We start from the raw sequence: 19,416 nt of genomic DNA on the forward strand, positions 1-19,416 counted from the left end.
TCAGGAAAAGGTTATAAAGCCTTTTAATAGGCCTGACGTTACTTGTAACTGAAGCATCCTTTTAACATTCACATTTGCTTTTAGTGCAGCACACTTTCCCTACATTTAAAATAGACACTAACTTTATTATTGTAATTATAAAGAAGCTAAGTGTAAGCTGTCTTGTTACAAAATGTTTTTCTCACAATATTCTCAGGACTGTTTGTAAGGTTTCCTAATATTCTGTTAGTATTAAGGCTAAGATTCCTTTATGATCTATATTTAGTTTGATTTGTATTGTCTTTTGACAAATGGGTCATTGTTCAGCAATGTGCCCCTTGTATCATTTTTAGATCTTGGGCTGACTTTTTAAAAAGTGTATGAATTTATTACCTTCAGTAATGTGTACACAGGCTCACTGCTTCACTTCACGCACAGAAGTGAGCTTGCAGATATATTAACGTTATTAGCATAGAATAGCTGAAATCTATTTAACTCCCACATCAATTAAAAAAAAATTCCTAATATGGACAATGTTAATTTATGAATGTCCTACTTGGCTGGTGAAATCAATGTGAAATCAGTTTTGTTTGTATGATTTCTAAATCTTGAATTATTATTGCTACTTGGTTGAAATAATCTCTATTTTGTCATCTTCTAAATTTAGATTTTGTTATTGTATTTTGAATTTATGTTGTGAAATTTCTAATTAACTTCAATTGTAAAGGTTACCATGTGCTTTTGGTGATCCTGTCAATCATAATCTAATAAATGCCACATTTGCAAGCAAGTTGACATTCGTAACTCTTTACAACTGGACTGTGACTTCTAACTAGCAACAGATAACTGTGTCAATGCTTTTGTGTCCCTTTGTGAAAACATATTATTAGTATCCTTATCCTTAACATGTTGTTCTCTCTTTTCATTGTTTTGGTTACTCCTATAAAGAGGTTGTCCTGCCTCTCATCTGACATGTCTTTTCCTGTTGTGTAATTACAGCATTTCCAATGTTAGTTTCAGATTTTGTATCTTTTCAGTGGTGTTACTCTATTACCAGTAAGTTTAATCAAGACCACTTTGACTAGAAATAACATAAGAAATAGGAGCAGGATTAGGCCATCCGGCCCCTCGAGCCTGCTCCACCCTTCTACAAGATCATGGCTGATCTTTGACCTCAATGCCATTTTCCTGCACCATCTCCATAGCCCTTGATGCCTTTAATATCTAGAAATCTATCGATCTCTGTTTTGAATGTACTCAATGACTGAGACTCTATGGCCCTCTGGGGTAGAGAATTCCAAAGATCGAAGAATCAACAAAAGGACAGGGTGGATGATTCATGTCCCATCAAAAATTCAGGGAGTTGGACAAAGAAGATTGTTTTCTCTCTTTCCCCCCCCCCCCCCCCCCCGCCCCCCACCAACCCTAATTCAAATGATCTTGTTTATATTCCATTTTATTATTTAAAATAAAGAATGTAAAATGTAGAATTTTTTCTCGATGGACATCCAGCTTGGTCTCCTGCCCTGGCTCCAATTACACATTTAAACACCACCTAACTAGTCAGTTAATACATGGAGAAAGGAGTTTACCATCTGTTTCAGTAGTTAGAAACTTGGAATTAAAAACCCACATGCACAATCATCTATAACTAAAGACATTAATGAACTCAACACAGATTCTCTGAGAACAGTACCATTAAACACTGCTGTGGTGGAATGAAGCAATGCTCTTTCCCATGCGAAGTGCTTTGAAAGTTTTATTATGTTAAAGGCACTCTACAAATGTAAGTTGTTATATATGCAAATAATTCATTGAATGACCAGATTGAATTCAGTGTTCCTGGATCACAATAATGCTTTTCCCGTAACTAGATATTTATTCTTCCTGCATATGGGCACAAAATCAACCACACAGAGAAATTATGAAATTATATGGCTATTTGGCATTCTCTCGAGATTATGTACCTTTCCCTGAAGACAAGTGCTGGCTTTCTCCTTGTCCATTTTCTAACACCATTTGTTCCTCCCTCGCCCTCCTCACCAGGTCATTCACCACCAATACAACTGCTGGACAGCTATCTGGAAGTATGAGAAAGCCTCGAAATGGAGAGTCCCTGTCTAATTTCATCTTTTTTTCCTTTCCTTTCCTCTCCCAATATGTGGAGATGCCTGGGCCCAAAACCCAGTAGCACCCTGCAGCAGTGCAGCTGAGATCAGGAACCAATGGGGTAAGGGGAGCCAGAACCTGCATCGCTCTGCTCCTAATGCTGTGTGACTTTTTTGTTGCGGTGTGCAGCGGCAGAGGTCCACTCTGTGCGTTGCGGTGTGCAGCGGCAGAGGTCCACTCTGTGCGTTGCGGTGTGCAGCGGCAGTGGTCCACTCTGTGCGTTGCGGTGTGCTGCGCCAGTGGTCCACTCTGTGCGTTGCGGTGTGCAGCGGCAGAGGTCCACTCTGTGCGTTGCGGTGTGCAGCGGCAGAGGTCCACTCTGTGCGTTGCGGTGTGCAGCGGCAGTGGTCCACTCTGTGCGTTGCGGTGTGCAGCGGCAGAGGTCCACTCTGTGCGTTGCGGTGTGCAGCGGCAGAGGTCCACTCTGTGCGTTGCGGTGTGCAGCGGCAGAGGTCCACTCTGTGCGTTGCGGTGTGCAGCGGCAGAGGTCCACTCTGTGCGTTGCGGTGTGCAGCGGCAGAGGTCCACTCTGTGCGTTGCGGTGTGCAGCGGCAGAGGTCCACTCTGTGCGTTGCGGTGTGCAGCGGCAGAGGTCCACTCTGTGCGTTGCGGTGTGCAGCGGCAGAGGTCCACTCTGTGCGTTGCGGTGTGCAGCGGCAGAGGTCCACTCTGTGCGTTGCGGTGTGCAGCGGCAGAGGTCCACTCTGTGCGTTGCGGTGTGCAGCGGCAGAGGTCCACTCTGTGCGTTGCGGTGTGCAGCGGCAGAGGTCCACTCTGTGCGTTGCGGTGTGCAGCGGCAGAGGTCCACTCTGTGCGTTGCGGTGTGCAGCGGCAGAGGTCCACTCTGTGCGTTGCGGTGTGCAGCGGCAGAGGTCCACTCTGTGCGTTGCGGTGTGCAGCGGCAGAGGTCCACTCTGTGCGTTGCGGTGTGCAGCGGCAGAGGTCCACTCTGTGCGTTGCGGTGTGCAGCGGCAGAGGTCCACTCTGTGCGTTGCGGTGTGCAGCGGCAGAGGTCCACTCTGTGCGTTGCGGTGTGCAGCGGCAGAGGTCCACTCTGTGCGTTGCGGTGTGCAGCGGCAGAGGTCCACTCTGTGCGTTGCGGTGTGCAGCGGCAGAGGTCCACTCTGTGCGTTGCGGTGTGCAGCGGCAGAGGTCCACTCTGTGCGTTGCGGTGTGCAGCGGCAGAGGTCCACTCTGTGCGTTGCGGTGTGCAGCGGCAGAGGTCCACTCTGTGCGTTGCGGTGTGCAGCGGCAGAGGTCCACTCTGTGCGTTGCGGTGTGCAGCGGCAGAGGTCCACTCTGTGCGTTGCGGTGTGCAGCGGCAGAGGTCCACTCTGTGCGTTGCGGTGTGCAGCGGCAGAGGTCCACTCTGTGCGTTGCGGTGTGCAGCGGCAGAGGTCCACTCTGTGCGTTGCGGTGTGCAGCGGCAGAGGTCCACTCTGTGCGTTGCGGTGTGCAGCGGCAGAGGTCCACTCTGTGCGTTGCGGTGTGCAGCGGCAGAGGTCCACTCTGTGCGTTGCGGTGTGCAGCGGCCGAGGTCCACTCTGTGCGTTGCGGTGTGCAGCGGCAGAGGTCCACTCTGTGCGTTGCGGTGTGCAGCGGCAGAGGTCCACTCTGTGCGTTGCGGTGTGCAGCGGCAGAGGTCCACTCTGTGCGTTGCGGTGTGCAGCGGCAGAGGTCCACTCTGTGCGTTGCGGTGTGCAGCGGCAGAGGTCCACTCTATTTTAGTCACAATAATATCTATTAAATACATCATCTAAATACATAGGAACAGAGGAGAGCTTTTTGGCCCATGAGGGATGCACACAGGTTGGTGTTACCATTTTAAATTCTGTTAACATGAGGCAGCCATTTTGGGAGTGGGCAGAAAACAACATGCACTGAAAGCCCATTGATTCAACAATTTTGGCACTTTCCTTAATTTACTTTGTGGAAAAAACAAATCCAATGAGTTTTTGCAGCTATGGGTGTGTTGGAATTTTGTACTTTGAAAAATCAAGTAACAGGAAAAAATCTGACTGAGCATCAAAAGAACACTCACATCGATTGGTGTTTAAATACCTGTCATATGTAAATCAGAGAACAAATGAAACGCTGGAAATTCAATAAATATTTGTACTTAAGTAGAGTTGGTACAAAAGGAATTACATAAATAGGCTTCTGGTGAGTAATATCAGACTTTATCCAGCAACAATGCAATTAGAAGATGTGTCACTGGGTCTTTGTCACAGGATGAAACTAAATGTACATTCACACTGGGCTCCAGAGGAAATAACAACCAACTGATCTCCGAGTCTACAATTACACCTGTGACCCACAGTTAAACTAAGGAATACAAAACAATAGCAAACAGGATATCTAATCTATGTTTCCTCTACCATTAGTATGTAGTAACACACTACCAAATGGGAAATTAAACTCAAAATCGATTAGTCAAATGAGCAAATTCTTCCCATAATATCAGGGAATGTTTTCTAACATACATTGTTACTTGATTAGCAAATATAATTGTAGGACACTTGCACAAGCTATTGATAGCCTTAGAGGAAACATAGATAAATGCATTATGTACACAGCAACAAGTCTGGCAAATCAGTGATTGGAAGGACTGCAATCAGAGAATGTTTGTGGGGAAGGAGGATTGGGAAACAACATTCTGCTTTTAATATAACAGCTGCAACACATTGGAAATTTATCCCTTAATTCATGCAGCCCAATGATTTTGGATGAAACACCCAGAAGTGCAGCACAAAACAAATAAGTGAAAAAGTATTCAATGGAAGTGCTAACAAAATAAGAAATTCAAATTCTATTGCAAAAAAACCCCAAAAAAAAGCTTTGGTAATAAGAAAATAAAAGTCCCCCAAATATAGTTATTTTCTGGACAACATAATGTACAGTTAAACAGGTATATTGCACTTTTCAACAAGACTTTCTAATAAATAGATAGTGTATTTTACAAAGATTTTATCTTACGTTATACATTAATTTAGAGAACTAAGTTGCTTAGATTTTAGACCCACTTTGCTGAAAAGGAAAGCTTGCTTCTGTATAAAGGTGAGAATTGTTTTTTTAAATTTTAATTTACAATACAGTAAATGGCCTGGCCTTTTATTGCAAAAGAGAGCCTTTTTAACCAGTCACACAATCAATAACCTACACTTGATCACATCAAGATGTATCATGTGACTAGTAACCTACATATACTTACCTCATAATGACTGTTAAACAGCATGAGAATTACATCCATTCATGTAAGTAAGCAATAAATGCTTTAGAAATGCAAACATTGTATGAAACAACAGCAAGTGAGTAATACTGAGTCAGGAGACACTGCACATCCTCCTGGTTTATGATATTCGCTGAACCACTTGAATATGGATAATGTAATTATCCATTTTTATATATTCTTGGGGCCTTAAACATAGTCCATGAAGGACAGGGTGACTTATAAGTATTGCGTTAATATAGTATGATGGCACTGATGTTGATATAATTCATTGTACCATGAGATAGTTTGACATGGCTTGGAAGCCATGTTTACACATATAGTGAATTCTTACTCTAGGGCTAGGTAGTGAGTGAAGACAAAGTACTTCATAGAGAATGAGGAAAAATCACCCTGGGTCACTCTCACACAAGAGTTAAGATTAGAAGATGTCTCGGACTAGACCTCCTGTGCACTCTCCTAGCTAGGAAACGGCATGTGGCCTGGGGAGACCTAAAGCAAGGACAAGAATATAAAGTAATGGGCTGTGATAATCATCCTGCAGCAGAGAAATTGATGAATAATTGGTTACCCTCTTTATTTCAGAACTTCCCCATTACATTTCTCTGAATGGATCAGAGGGGAGGATATTCATCTGAAATGTGTGCAAGAGCATGTAGATGGTCTGATGTTACTACATTACTGAGTGTTAGGACAAGTTGCACTGCAGAGAGACACAAAATCGGAGGATGGGTCAACCAAAGCCTCTGATCAGACTCCTCTTAGCTACTTAATGGCAATGACAGAAGGTAGAGGCAAGCCACCTATCTGCCCTCTTGGTTGGGGAACGATTGGCACTGGGGACAAAATGTACTGAGAAAGGCAGAGGGCTGGGAGGAAAAATAGCTTTAAATAAATAAATAAAATGTGGCCAATTCAATACTACAGTCCAAGTCAAAAACTAAACAACTGACCGGCACATTATTATTCACAATCTAACATGAAATATTTAAAACAAAACAGAAATAAGGTGAGAGGGACATCACAATTTAATAAGAGCTGTCATTAATATAACAAATGTTGGGAGGGATATTTTGCAACGGGAATGGGAACCAATGAGTAACTGCAGTTGAACAGGACTTCATACTGAACCTGGAATGAACCATGAAGACTAAGAGAATAGGAACGTTTTTAGCCTCCCCAGATACCATTGGAACATGGAACATATTTCACCAAGGAAGTGTGTATGGATAGATGCTGCTGCCTCTGGCATCATCTGTTCACCCCTTTTATTTTTCTAGATTTTGTAATTAAATGTTTAATCTTCACTGATTTTTGCTTATTATTCTGAATAACAGCACTGTTCCTGAATTTTTGTGGGGTTGCCCCAATCTCCTGCCCTAATTTCAGTGGGAGAATGGCAGAATCTCCTGCAGAATTCAGGGCCACGTTCCACCAGAAAGATGGTCAGTAAATATACATATAATTCAGATAGATCAGCATCCTCATCCAAGAATCTCAGTAAATAATGCTTACTTCACCAGTTGGTTTAGATCTGTGATAGATGTGGAAAAAAGTAAATAGGTCATTCTTCTCTCCCTTTCTCTCAATAATACTGCATTTCTTTTCAAATACAAGGGGTACATTCCAACACCATTTGTCACATTTAAGTCTATTTGCTTCAGTTTCCCCTTCAAACTCACAGCAATGTGCCATGCCAGTAGTCTGTTTGTAATAAAGTTGGTTTCTTTGCAATATTCCATAAAAGGTCTGAGCAGAAATTCCACGAAACAGCCAAAGCAGATTTACACATTTCCCTTGGCCTTTGATAGATGAAGGAAGGTAGTCAAAGTCATTCTAGAACTAGCCCATCACAAGAACGGTTGTTCCGGTGTCATGTCAGTGCTACAAACAGCACTCGTCAAAATGGCTGAAGCCTTCATCCAAAGCACAAAAGGTAATAAAGGAATGTACAGTGTGTCTAAACTTATTGTGATAGTCCTACTATACCCAGAATGGCAGCTGACAGATTTATTTTCTATTCAAATGCATATTTTCTCTTCAAGCAGCCATGGAAATATTTGTCTATCTTTTAATAAAAAACACACAGGGTGCATTGTTGAAATTTCAAAATAACGTAACCATTTCAAGTTAGTTTTTTCCCCCATTATTTCATTGTCACAGGATAAATTATAGAACTGCTGTCATTTTCAGATGTCCCTGCAAGATACACAGCAGCGAAGTTTGTACTGGGAGAGGTGGCACAGTTTTAGTCGCTTTACCATTTCACAGTATCTGGTTGTGTCTCTGCATTCCGCTGTGGGAGGGGGGAGGGGAAAAAGAAAGCATAAATTATACACAATAATAAACTCTATCTTACTACAAATCCAATAAATCGCACAATGCTATTGACCATTCACAGAAAGTTTCCAGTCAATGTGAAGTTGTCATCAACAAAATTGGACCAACACTGTTATTATCTTAGCCTTGTGTAGATTACTGATGAAGCCACATGGGAATATTAGAGTGACCATAAGACCATAAGAGATGGGAGCAGGAGTAGGCCATTCGGTCCCTCGAGCCTGCTCTGCCATTTAATGAGATCATGGCTGATCTGATTTTTACCTCAACTCCACTTTCCCTCCCTTTCCCCATATCCTTTGACTCCCTTGCTGATCAAAAATTTGTCTAACTCAGCCTTGAATGTATTCAATGACTCAGCCTCCACAGCTTTTTGGGGTAAAGAATTCCAAAGACTCACGACCCTCTGGGAGAAGAAATTCCTCCTCATTTCCGTCTTAAACGGGTGACCCCTTATTCTGAGACTATGCCCCCTAGTTTTACATTCCCCCATGATGAGTAACATCCTCTCAGCATCTACTCTATCGAGGCCCCTCAGAATCTTGTATGTTTCAATAAGATCTCCTCTCATTCTTCCAAACTCCAATGAGTATAGACCCAACCTGTTCAATCTTTCCTCATAAGACAACCCTTCCATACCCGGAATCAACCTCTGAACTGCCTCCAATGCAAGTATGTCCTTTCTCAAATAAGGGCACCAGAATTGTACGCAGTACTCCAGGTGTGGTCTCACCAGCACCCTGTACAGTTGTAGCATGACTTCCCTGCTTTTATACTCCATCCCCCTAGAAATAAAAGCCAATATTCCGTTTGCCTTCTGGATTTCCTGCTGCATCTGTATGTTGACTTTTTGTGTTTCATGTACGAGGACACCCAGATCCCTCTGTACCACAGCATTTTATAGTATTTCTCCATTCAAATAATATTTTGCTTTTTTATTTTTCCTCCCAAAGTGGATGACTTCACATTTTCTCACATTATATTCCATCTGCCAAATTTTTACCCTTTTGCTTAACCTAGCAATATCCCTTTGCAGACACTTCGGGCCCGATATTAGGAGAGCGGCGGGTGAACGCGCCAAGTGAAATCGGGATGCTCCACATGCGATTGCAGCTCGATTGGAGGTACTTATCTTTGCTTCCAGGTTTTGTGCTGGAAAGCTGCGCAGCGGGCGGACAGCGCATGCACAGCATAGGCTGTCAGCTGGAGGAGCCTTATTTAAAGGGGCAGTCCTCCACTGACTGATGCTGCAGAAAATAGGAAAAATTACAGCATGGAGCAGCCCAGGGGGAAGGCTGCTCCCAGGTTTAATGATGCCTCACTCCAGGTCTAATTCGATGGGGTGAAGAGGAGGGGGAGAACAGAGATCTTCTCCCCGGTGGGTGGGAGGAAGCGGCCTGCCTCTGCCACCAAGAATGCCTGGCTCGAGGTGGCAGAGGAGGTCACCTGCACCACCAACATATCGCGCACCTGCATACAGTGCAGGAGGCGCTTCAATGACCTGAGTACGCTTACTCATTCCCCTACACTCCGTCTACCACATCACCGCCCCCACCCCACATCTCCTTCTGCACTGCCAACACTACTCTATCACATCACTCCTCACACCCACTCAAAGCTTATCCTCATCTTACCTGCACTTACTCACTTCGCCCAGTACTCATCCCACCACTACCACTCAACCCAATCCTCATACAATCTCATGGCTCAACCGCATACTCACCCTCTCATGCATCTCTTTCACGGTCAGCCTCACCCAACCTGCCACTACCTGTGCTGCAGCCACAGGGCATGCATCACATATGTGCAGTAGGAAGCGTAAGGCAAACATGTCGTGAGCATGAAGGGGATGCACAAGGGTGTTTGAGGGTTTGTCATGGTTTTTACTTGTATTTAATTTCTGATCAACTCACATTACATATTATATTGTCACCACTACTGCCACGTCTTTGCGAATCTTGTCTGGTTTGTGCAATAATGCCCTTTCCTGAGGATCACAATGAAGACCCACAACTGATGACACCCATTGTGTCACTGCAGAGTGGGTGTGGTGTATTTGCAGGGCTCTTTTGTACAGACGACTGAGAGACGTCGGCGATGTCCCCGGTGGCACCCTGGAAGGATTCGAAGGAGAAGTTGTTGAGGGCAGTGGTGACTTTGACAGCGACAGGTAAGATGATGGTGCTCGGGCCAGCCGGGAGTAGCTCAGCATGAAGGAGGCTGCATGTCCAGTGACTCTGAGCCTCCATGTGCACTGCTGCTCAGAGAGGTCCAGGAAGCTGAGCCTCGGTCTGTAGACCCTGTGGCGAGGGTAGTGCCTTCTGCGACGCATCTCTCTCTGCGGTTGCCCTCCCTCCTGCTGTGCAGGTGGATGTGTCACAGCACTGTTGTGGAGCTGCACGTGTCAAAGGTGGACAGCGTGGCCGGTGAGGCTGGTGATGTTGTTCGTCCTCCAAGGAGGTCATGACTGTAGCTACGGCGGCCCCCATCCGGAAGATGTACATTTGAGGGGGTCCGCAAGGTCGGTAAATGTGTCTGGACACTGGGGTAAATGTGCAAGTTGGTGAATTTTATTGTTAGGAGGAGGGTGTTGGAGGCCAAACTTTGACCAAAGTGACAGAGTGGCCTCCTGCAATAAGTGAGGGTCTCCCCACACCTGTCAAATGGACCTTTGCAGCTGCCACAGGCTGATGGCTGCAACACGTCCATTTCAACTGGGAGTGTTTCCCCCAGTACAGGAAACAGTCCCAGTTGACTTGAAAATCCCACCCATCCTAAAATATCAGGTCAATCAGGTCTGTAAACGACCTGAAATACCTGGTTAATTACTTCAAGTGGCATCCCACCGGCTTTAATTGCCGGCGGGAGTCCCAGATGTGGGGGCTGCGTGCACGTCAGCGGGTCACTGGGGAACCCGAAAGTGGGCAGGTTGGAGCCGGGCTCCGGACCTGCCCCAGGAATCCCCGATTTTCGCAGCCCCCCCGCCACGAATGCACCCACTCGGGGGTGTGAAAATCGAGCCCTTTTTGTCCTCATCGCAACTTGCTTGTCCACCTATCTTTGTATCATCAGCAAATATGGCCGCAAGACACTCCGTTCCTTCATCCAAGTTATTGATATAGATTGTAAATAGTTGAGGCCCCAGCACTGATCCCTGCGGCACCCCATTTTGAAAATGACCCTTTTATCCCGACTCTTTGTTTTCTGTTAGTTAGCCAATCCTCTATTCATGCCAGTATATTACAACCCCCCCCACCCCATCAATCCTACTCACCCATTCATGCTGTCCGCGCTCAAAGGGAGTGAAGGTTGGAGATAAGGCTGCAACCTTCAGGGGGACATAGACAGACTGGTCAAATGGGCAGATACATGGCAGATGAAATTTAACTAAAGTGTGAAGTGACGCATTTTGATAGGAAGAATATACTATATAAACTAAATGGTACAATTTCAAAGTGGGTGCAGGAACAGAGAAACCTGGGGTTTATGTACACAAATCTTTGAAGGTGGCAGGATAAGATGAGAAGGCTGTTAAAAAAGCATACAGGATCCTGGACTTTATTAATAGAGGCATAGAGTACAAAAGCAAGGAAGTTATGCTGAACCATTATAAAACACTAGTTCGGCATCAGCTGGAATAGTGTGTTCAATTCTGGGCACCCCACGTTAGGAAAGATGTCAAGGCCTTAGAGAGGGTGCAGAAGAGATTCACTAAAATGGTGCCAGGGATGAGGGACTTCAGTTATGTGGAGAGATTGGAGAAGCTGGGGTTGTTCTCCTTATAACAGAGAAGATTAAGGGGAGATTTGATAGAGGTGTTGAAAATCATGAACGGTTTTGATAGAGTAAATTAGAAGAAACTGGTTCCAGTGGCAGAAGGGTCAGTAACCAGAGGTCACAGATTTAAGGTGATCGGCGGAAGAGCCAGAGGCGACATGAGGAAACATTTTTTTTACAGCGAGTTGTAATGATCTGGAATTCACTGCCTGAAAGGGTGGTGGAAGCAGATTCAATAATAACTTTCAAAAGAGAATTGGATAAATACTTGAAGGGAAAAAAATTACAGGGCTATGGGGAAAGAGCATGGGAGTGGTACCAATTGGATAGCTCTTTCAAAGAGCCGGCACAGGCACAATGGGCCAAATGGCCTCCTCCTGTGCTGTACCTACTATGATGCTGTACTGCCAATTCTTCAACTTGTGCTGTCTTTGAACCTCCTCACTGGGAGCATGGGAGCTACAAACTGACCCTATTGTCTGCAGTTCTGGGTACGCTACTTTAAAGAGGATATTGATGCACTGGGGACTGGGACTTAGTGTCTCCTCATCACTTACAACCCTAAGAACTTTTCACTGGAGAATATAGGATTGAGGGAGACATGATGTAGGTTTTTGAAATGCCTAAAGCAGGCAGGCTATGTTAATTATATCCATGAGGGAGTGCAGCATAGGTTTACTAGAATGATACGCGGACTTCAAGGGTTAAGTTACGAGGAGAGATTACACAAATTAGGGTTGTATTCTCTAGAGTTTAGAAGGTTAAGGGGTGATCTGATCGAAGTTTATAAGATATTAAGGGGAACAGATAGGATGGATAGAGAGAAACTATTTCCGCTGGTTGGGGATTCTAGGACTAGGGGGCACAGTCTAAAAATTAGAGCCAGACCTTTCAGGAGTGAGATTAGAAAACACGTCTACACACAAAGGGTGGTAGAAGTTTGGAACTCTCTTCCGCAAATGGCAATTGATGCTAGCTCAATTGCTAATTTTAAATCTGAGATCGATAGCTTTTTGGCAACCAAAGGCATTAAGGGATATGGGCCAAAGGCAGGTATAAGGAGTTAGATCACAGATCAGCCATGATCTTAACAAATGGCGGGGCGGGCTCGAGGGGATGAATGGTGTACTCCTGTTCCTATGATTTATATCAATTAGTGTTAAGTGTATTCAGGTGGTGCGTATCAATTGGGAAGTCTCTTGTATCCATTTGTAAGAGAGCGGATGTTGTGTGGGTGTAATGTGAATCTCTGTGAATATAAAAATATAAAAAAAACTTCCCCACACGCCATCGGTAGCTGAGGAAAGAGCTGGGTGAACTGTCCATAGGATTTGCTAGGACCACCTATAACTGGTCTGTGGCTTCCAGTTACACTTCCTGTATTGTGGAGAAACTTCCAGCCTGCACTCAGAGCCTCTTCTCACCAGGATGGCAAGACCTGGAACTTACTGCTCAAACAAACCATCGTTGTGAATTCACATTCTACCATTTCACATCTAAAATCGCTCACAGCATTTTTAATCTACAGTTTTCAGGTTTAGAATTTTCCTACTGCATAAACTACAGATTAATATGTTTCTTAAAATTTCAATTTGTTGCTGAGCTGGTACTCACATTTCTCACACGGGCTGATGTTACATCGTTGCCAGTTCATTGGCCTCTGTTTCCATAAGCAGAATTGTTCCCTCACTTGTTTGTTTGTGTGCAGATGCACACATTCTACTCGTCTGGACTGAAAACCGTAATTACCACAGGAAGAGGTACATGGCGTCCAGGAACTACTTCGCCATTGGACAATACAAGCATCTGAGGTACAGTTCCGTGTGCTGAGTGGCCTAAGATGAACAAAACATGTTAATGATTATATTAAAAAATAAACAGAACATACTTTCATCAGTGTACTTAATCAATGCCACCCTTTCCATTCTAGGTCCAGCACCCCTCGGGACCAAATTAGGCACTGTTTTGTCCTGTGGAGTTCTAGGAACTTGATTGAGACTGCTCAAACTTATTTCACACAGGACCTCTCCAGCCAGCAGCTATAGCTTTTATCCCAATAGTCTGGACTGGAGTTGAACTCAGGATCTCAGTGCTGAAATACCAGCGTCCAACCTACTGGCCCACCCTCTCTCTAACCATCTTTTAATCCAAAAAGTAAATGGCACACTTCCAAATCTATTGAAATTAAAATTGATGAAGCTCTGATAAGAGGTCCTACCTGAAATGTTAACCCTCTCTTTCAGTTACCAACTGATCTATAAAGCATTTCCAGGATTTTCTGTTTTAATTGGAGATTTCCAGAATTGCGCCTTTTCTGTTTACCTAAACAATTCCATTGCTTTTCTTGAACACTTACATTTTTGCTTTAGGGGTTTGGCCTATAGTGTGTTAGAGCTTTAAATAGAAATGCCCACAATGTACACCCACAGATCAATGTGAGCCATGCTGTGCCAACCCAAGAGCCAGTGGTAGCCCATCAGCTGTCGGTTCAGCATCCATGCTATGGTGCATATTTTAAACAGAACTATAGATTCAGGAAATGACTGGAGCTGGAACATTTGCTGACAGCAGTATAATATTCCAAACGTCAGCAATAACATCAAACCTGTGCGAACAATAAAAGGGTCACATGCACAGACTACCACAGTCTCATTATAACAACACTTGCATTTAAATATCACCGTATCATGTTGAAACATCGCAAAGCACTTCACACTAAGAATTACTTTTGAAGTCTAATCAATGACTGATCATAAGCAATAAAGGGGAAAAAGAATTACACGGCTAAAAAAAGCATTTGCATTTATATACCGCCTTTCATGACCTCAAGATGTCTCAAAGCGCTTTACAAGCCAATGAAATATCTTTTGAAGTGTAGTCACTGTTGTAATGTAGGAAACACAGCAACCAATTTGCACACAGCAAGATCCCACAAACAGCAATGTGATAAATGGTCAGATAATCTATTTTTAGTGATGTTGGTTGAGGGATAAATATTAGCAGGGAGAACTCCTCTGCTCTTCTTCGAAACAGTGTCTGTGGAATCTTTTACATCCACGAGAGGGCAGATGGGACCTTGGTTTAACATCTTACCTGAAAGATGGCACACCTATGACAATGAAGCACCCCCTCAGTACTGCATTGGGAGTGTTAGAATCATAGAATCAGATGTGTTAGCCTAGATTTTGCACTCAAGTCTCTGGGATGAACCCACAACCTTCTGACTCAGAGGCAAGAGTGCTACCACTGAGCCACAGCTGACACCGGTTGTACTACCAAAGGCTTGAGAGAAGGTTTCCCTCACCACACTCTCAATGGGAAATGGTGAGGTGGGGGGGACTTAAAGAAGATGGGAAATACCCAAAATTGTGCCTGTGTGGGGGTGGCCGGGAAAAAAAAGCATTTTTTCTTTGAAATATAGTTAAAAATCTTGTGTGTATGTTACACAGGGTAATGTCAAATTACATTTTTTCCGATGATGTGCCATTCATTGTGAATTATTTGATGTTTGAGTGATATAAAAATAGGTTGATGCATAGGCAATTCCTGCTTAGAGTATGTTGAAACTTTTATCAACAGAACTTGGAGTTTGGTTGATTAGGAAAAAGCTATATTATATTTTAGATATCAGTCAATTTGTGTTACAACATAATCACATTACATGTCTGTTTTATAATGTTATTACTGAATGATCCAATCAGTATAAGAATAAGATAGCAAGTTCAGCACTAAACTGGAAAATACGTCACAAAGTCTAATTTTACATAGAAATATCAGATACCTTGAGCTGCTGCACCGCTGAGAAGGTAACTGGGTCCCATTGTGTGTCTGGCAGAGGACGTGACGGTGTTGAGTTCCCAGCCTCAGTCCCACACACTGACCATTGCACTATGAAAAGAAACATTTTGTGCCACAATTTAATTCAATTTTATTCCAATCACTCAAATATTTATTGGATATAACTAAAATAGCCAACAAAATTCTCAGTAAGTCTACTTTCGACCACCGCCAACCCCCCTCCCACCTATCCCCGGCCCACCCTGTAACCCCCTGCTGCCCAAGGTCCCACCCCCATTCTCCCCGAATCACCCCACCGCTCTCCCTGCCTCTCTAGTTCTCCCCGACTCCCCACCGGCCCCCCTAGACTCCCCCCCACCCCCCAACTCTCCCTGCCTGCTTCGTTCTCCCCAAACCCCACCCCCTCCACTCCCCAGTAAAATCTTCCCTAAGATTCAGTGACCCAGCCAAGATTTGAAGTATTAATGTGGCTGTGAAGTTCGAGGGTTAACGGCCGCCCTGAGACCATGGGGTCAATTTTAGGATGGCCGAGCGGGTGCGTTGGTGGCGGGGGGTTCCTAAAATTGGGGAATCCCGGAGTGGGTCAGGAGCCTGGCTCCATCCCGCCCGCTTCCGGGTTCCCCAATGATGTGAATCGGTGTGCGCGCAGCCCCCGCATGCGGGACTCCCACCGGCAATTAAAGCCGGCGGGATGACAGTTTAGGTAGTTAAGGAGGTACTTGAGATCGTTGACAGACCTCATTGGGAAGAGATTTTAGCAGGGATGTGATTTTGGACTCTCCTCAGTGTGTTTCCTATGCTGTGGGAAACACTCCCTGTTGTTGCAGACTTGTTTCAGTCAGCAGCCATTGAGAGATGCAGAGAATTCCTTGATAGTTGGGGGGGAATACCTCATTCATTGCACCAGGGCACTCTGTCACCTCAGACAAAGTTTTGTTTGCCACACCGTTGTCTCCACACTCCAAATTATTACATCATACCCTAAACTCTGCCGTCCAAACACATTTACCTACTTTGCGGACCCCCTCACACTCACACCACACCGTCAGGATGGAGGGGTGGGGGGGTTTCCAAAGCTGCATTCATCACTCCATTGGAGGACGAGCAACATCGCCAGGCACGCGTCCACCTCCGCCACGTGGAGCTACACAACACAGTGCTGCGCAACAGGCACCTGCACAAAGTAGTCGTGCAACTACACATACACCCACTGTAGGGTGACCCAATGGGTGGCTTCAAGGGTGTTCATGGAGAACCTCATGAAAGGGCCTTATTGCACAAGCCAGTCAAGAATGGCCAAGACGTGGCAGTAGTGCTGACAATATAATATGTAATGTGAGTTGATCAGAAATCAAATATAAGTAAAAACCATGACAAACCCTCAAACATCCTTATGCATCCCCTTCATGCTCATGACATGTTTGCCTTACGCTTCCTACTACACATATGTGATGCATGCCCTGTGGCTGCAGCACAGGTAGTGGCAGGTTGGGTGAGGCTGACCGTGAAAGAGATGCATGAGAGGGTGAGTATGAGACAGAGCCAAGAGATTGTATGAGGATTGGGTTGAGTGGTAGTGGTGGGATGAGTACTGGGGAGGTGAGGAAGTGCAGGTAAGATGAGGATGAGGGTTCAGTGGGTGTGAGGAGTGATGTGATAGAGTAGGGTTGGCAGTGCAGAAGATGTTGGGTGGGGGCGGTGATGTGGCAGACGGAGTGTAGGGGAATGAGTAAGAGTACTCACTTCAGCTGACCTGGTTAGGTCATTGAAGCGTCTCCTGCACTGTATGCAGGTGCGTGCTATGTTGGTGGTGGTGGTGACCTCCTCTGCCACCTCGAGTCAGGCCTTCGTGGTGGCAGAGGCAGGCCACTTCCTCCCGTCTGCCGGGTGGAAGATCTCCCTCCTCCTCCTCCTCACCCATCCAGTAAGACCTAGAGTGAGGCGTCATTAAACCTGGGAGCAGCCTTCCCCCTGGGCTGCTCCATGCTGTAATTTTTCCTATTTTCTGCAGCATCAGTCAGTGGAGGACTGCCCCTTTAAATAGGGCTCCTTCAGCTGACAGCCTATGATGCAAGTGCGCAGTCCGCCCGCTGCGCAGCTTTCCAGCGCGAAACCCGGAAACCAAGGTAAGTGGCTTCAATTTACTTACGATCGCGTGGGGAACCCATCGATTTCACTGGGCGCGTTACCCACGTGCCCACGCGACCCCCCACCTCCCTCCTAATATCGGGCCCCATATGTTTCAGATTGGAACGCAACGTTTACTCTCACGGGGAAATTTTAGACACGAGATCCGCATTTCCAGGGCACATAAAGCCAAACTATACAAGTGTCATGGTTTGCGATTGCTCGAAGGTTTGACTGACGTGACGCAATTATTAGAACAGAAGTTTCTCAGTCAAGGGTAATTTTAAGGTCAAAGCGTTGCCTGGTTTCACTTAACATTCAGCTAAGTGGGGGATGGGTTAATTCTCTGTTTTTTATTAGGTTTGTTGCTGATCAGCTGAACAGTCAGCCTACTCCGGATTAAAATGTAATTGTACCTGAATCCTGGGAGTCCCATATTTTACACATTAAAGTTAATGTATAAACAATCCAAGTAATTTCTGCAATAACCTGTAAGACTTGCAAAGCTACGTAAGGAAAAAATAGACCTAGCAACATTATTTCTTTCTCAAACCATGATTAGAGCCATGTGGTTAGCTGGGGGAATGGTACTTGTTTCATATCCCTCCAGCTTAAGGTTGTAATTCTGAAGAGTGTTTACACTCTGGCCTCTTTGCTACTATATGCAGTGTTGTTTTATTTATTTTTATGCCACATACTTGGTCTATACGTGAATTACAGAAACAATGCAGCTTTAAAGTGGCTCTAGGTTCATGAAAAAGTATTTACAAACCTGTTTTTATTACTTTGATGACACAAATTGCATCAAAAAGGTAAAATTGTGTCACTTCCACATGATGGAAATTGCAGTTCTCCCTCTCCAAAACAAAAACGTTTTGCCAAATACTTTTATCATGAACACAATATCTTTTTAAAATATATATAATAAATGGACAATGAGGCAAAGTGATGGTCCTTGGTCAAATGTACAGTGTTCTGCAGAACAGGATGCATTTAGGTCAGGCACAAAGAAACAGCTGTTGGAGATTTTATAACCTGTGTGAATAATACTGAAGCAGCTACTGAGTGAGTGTTTGGGATCTTGCTGTACTGAATATGGTGCCGGTGACTCACCGTTTTTCCCCCGCCCCGCCCCGCCCCCCCCAACCACCACCACCGAGTGAGAGTTTGGGGTCTTGCTGTGCTGAATGTGGTGCCGGTGACTGAACCCCTGAGTGAGAATGTCCAGAAGTACAGAGCCTTCAGTCCCTTCCTGAGTAACTCCAGGCTTGGGACTGAGTAGAAGCTAGAAGGAAAAATAATTTTTCTTGATATTTTGTAATGCACTGAATGGAGGTCACAGCGTTTATTACCGTTAATAAAACAAACCTCTTCAAACTTGGACAGGGAGTCAGTCCAAAAAGGGACTAATGCAATGGTGTTGAATAGGGGCCAGTCATAAGAAAGAACATAAGAAATAGAAGCAGGAGTAGGCCAATCGGCCCCTCGAGCCTGCTCCGCCACCCAATAAGATCATGGCTGATCTGATCCTAACCTCAAATCTAAATTCATGTCCAATTTCTTGCCCGCTCCCCGTAACCCCTAATTCCCTTTACTTCTAGGAAACTGTCTATTTCTGTTTTAAATTTATTTAATGATGTAGCTTCCACAGCTTTCTGGGGCAGCAAATTCCACAGACCTACTACCCTCTGAGTGAAGAAGTTTCTCCTCATCTCAGTTTTGAAAGAGCAGCCCCTTATTCTAAGATTATGCCCCCTAGTTCTAGTTTCACCCATCCTTGGGAACATCCTTACCGCATCCACCCGATCAAGCCCCTTCACAATCTTATATGTTTCAATAAGATCACATCTCATTCTTCTGAACTCAAATGAGTAGAGTCCAAATCTACTCAACCTCTCCTCATATGTCCGGGATTAACGGAGTGAACCTTCTTTGTACTGCCTCGAGAGCAAGTATGTCTTTTCTTAAGTATGGAGACCAAAACTGTATGCAGTATT

The 19,416-nt window shown here is 44.7% G+C and overlaps 1 protein-coding gene across 1 annotated transcript in view; it reads right to left on the minus strand.

Annotated features, from left to right (window-relative positions):
* Positions 1-4,249: 4,249 nt before the first annotated feature.
* LOC137320664 (ADAMTS-like protein 1) overlaps positions 4,250-19,416 on the minus strand; it is a 613,156-nt gene continuing 597,989 nt past the window's right edge. The window contains exons 28-30 of the mRNA XM_067982343.1: positions 15,276-15,382; positions 13,109-13,329; positions 4,250-7,673 (exon numbers count right to left, since the gene is read on the minus strand). Coding sequence (XP_067838444.1) covers positions 7,567-7,673; positions 13,109-13,329; positions 15,276-15,382 — 435 coding nt within the window. The 3' untranslated portion in view covers positions 4,250-7,566. The remainder of the gene's footprint in view (positions 7,674-13,108; positions 13,330-15,275; positions 15,383-19,416) is intronic.

The sequence above is a fragment of the Heptranchias perlo genome, chromosome 4, assembly GCF_035084215.1.
Source record: "Heptranchias perlo isolate sHepPer1 chromosome 4, sHepPer1.hap1, whole genome shotgun sequence".
NCBI lineage: Eukaryota > Metazoa > Chordata > Chondrichthyes > Hexanchiformes > Hexanchidae > Heptranchias > Heptranchias perlo.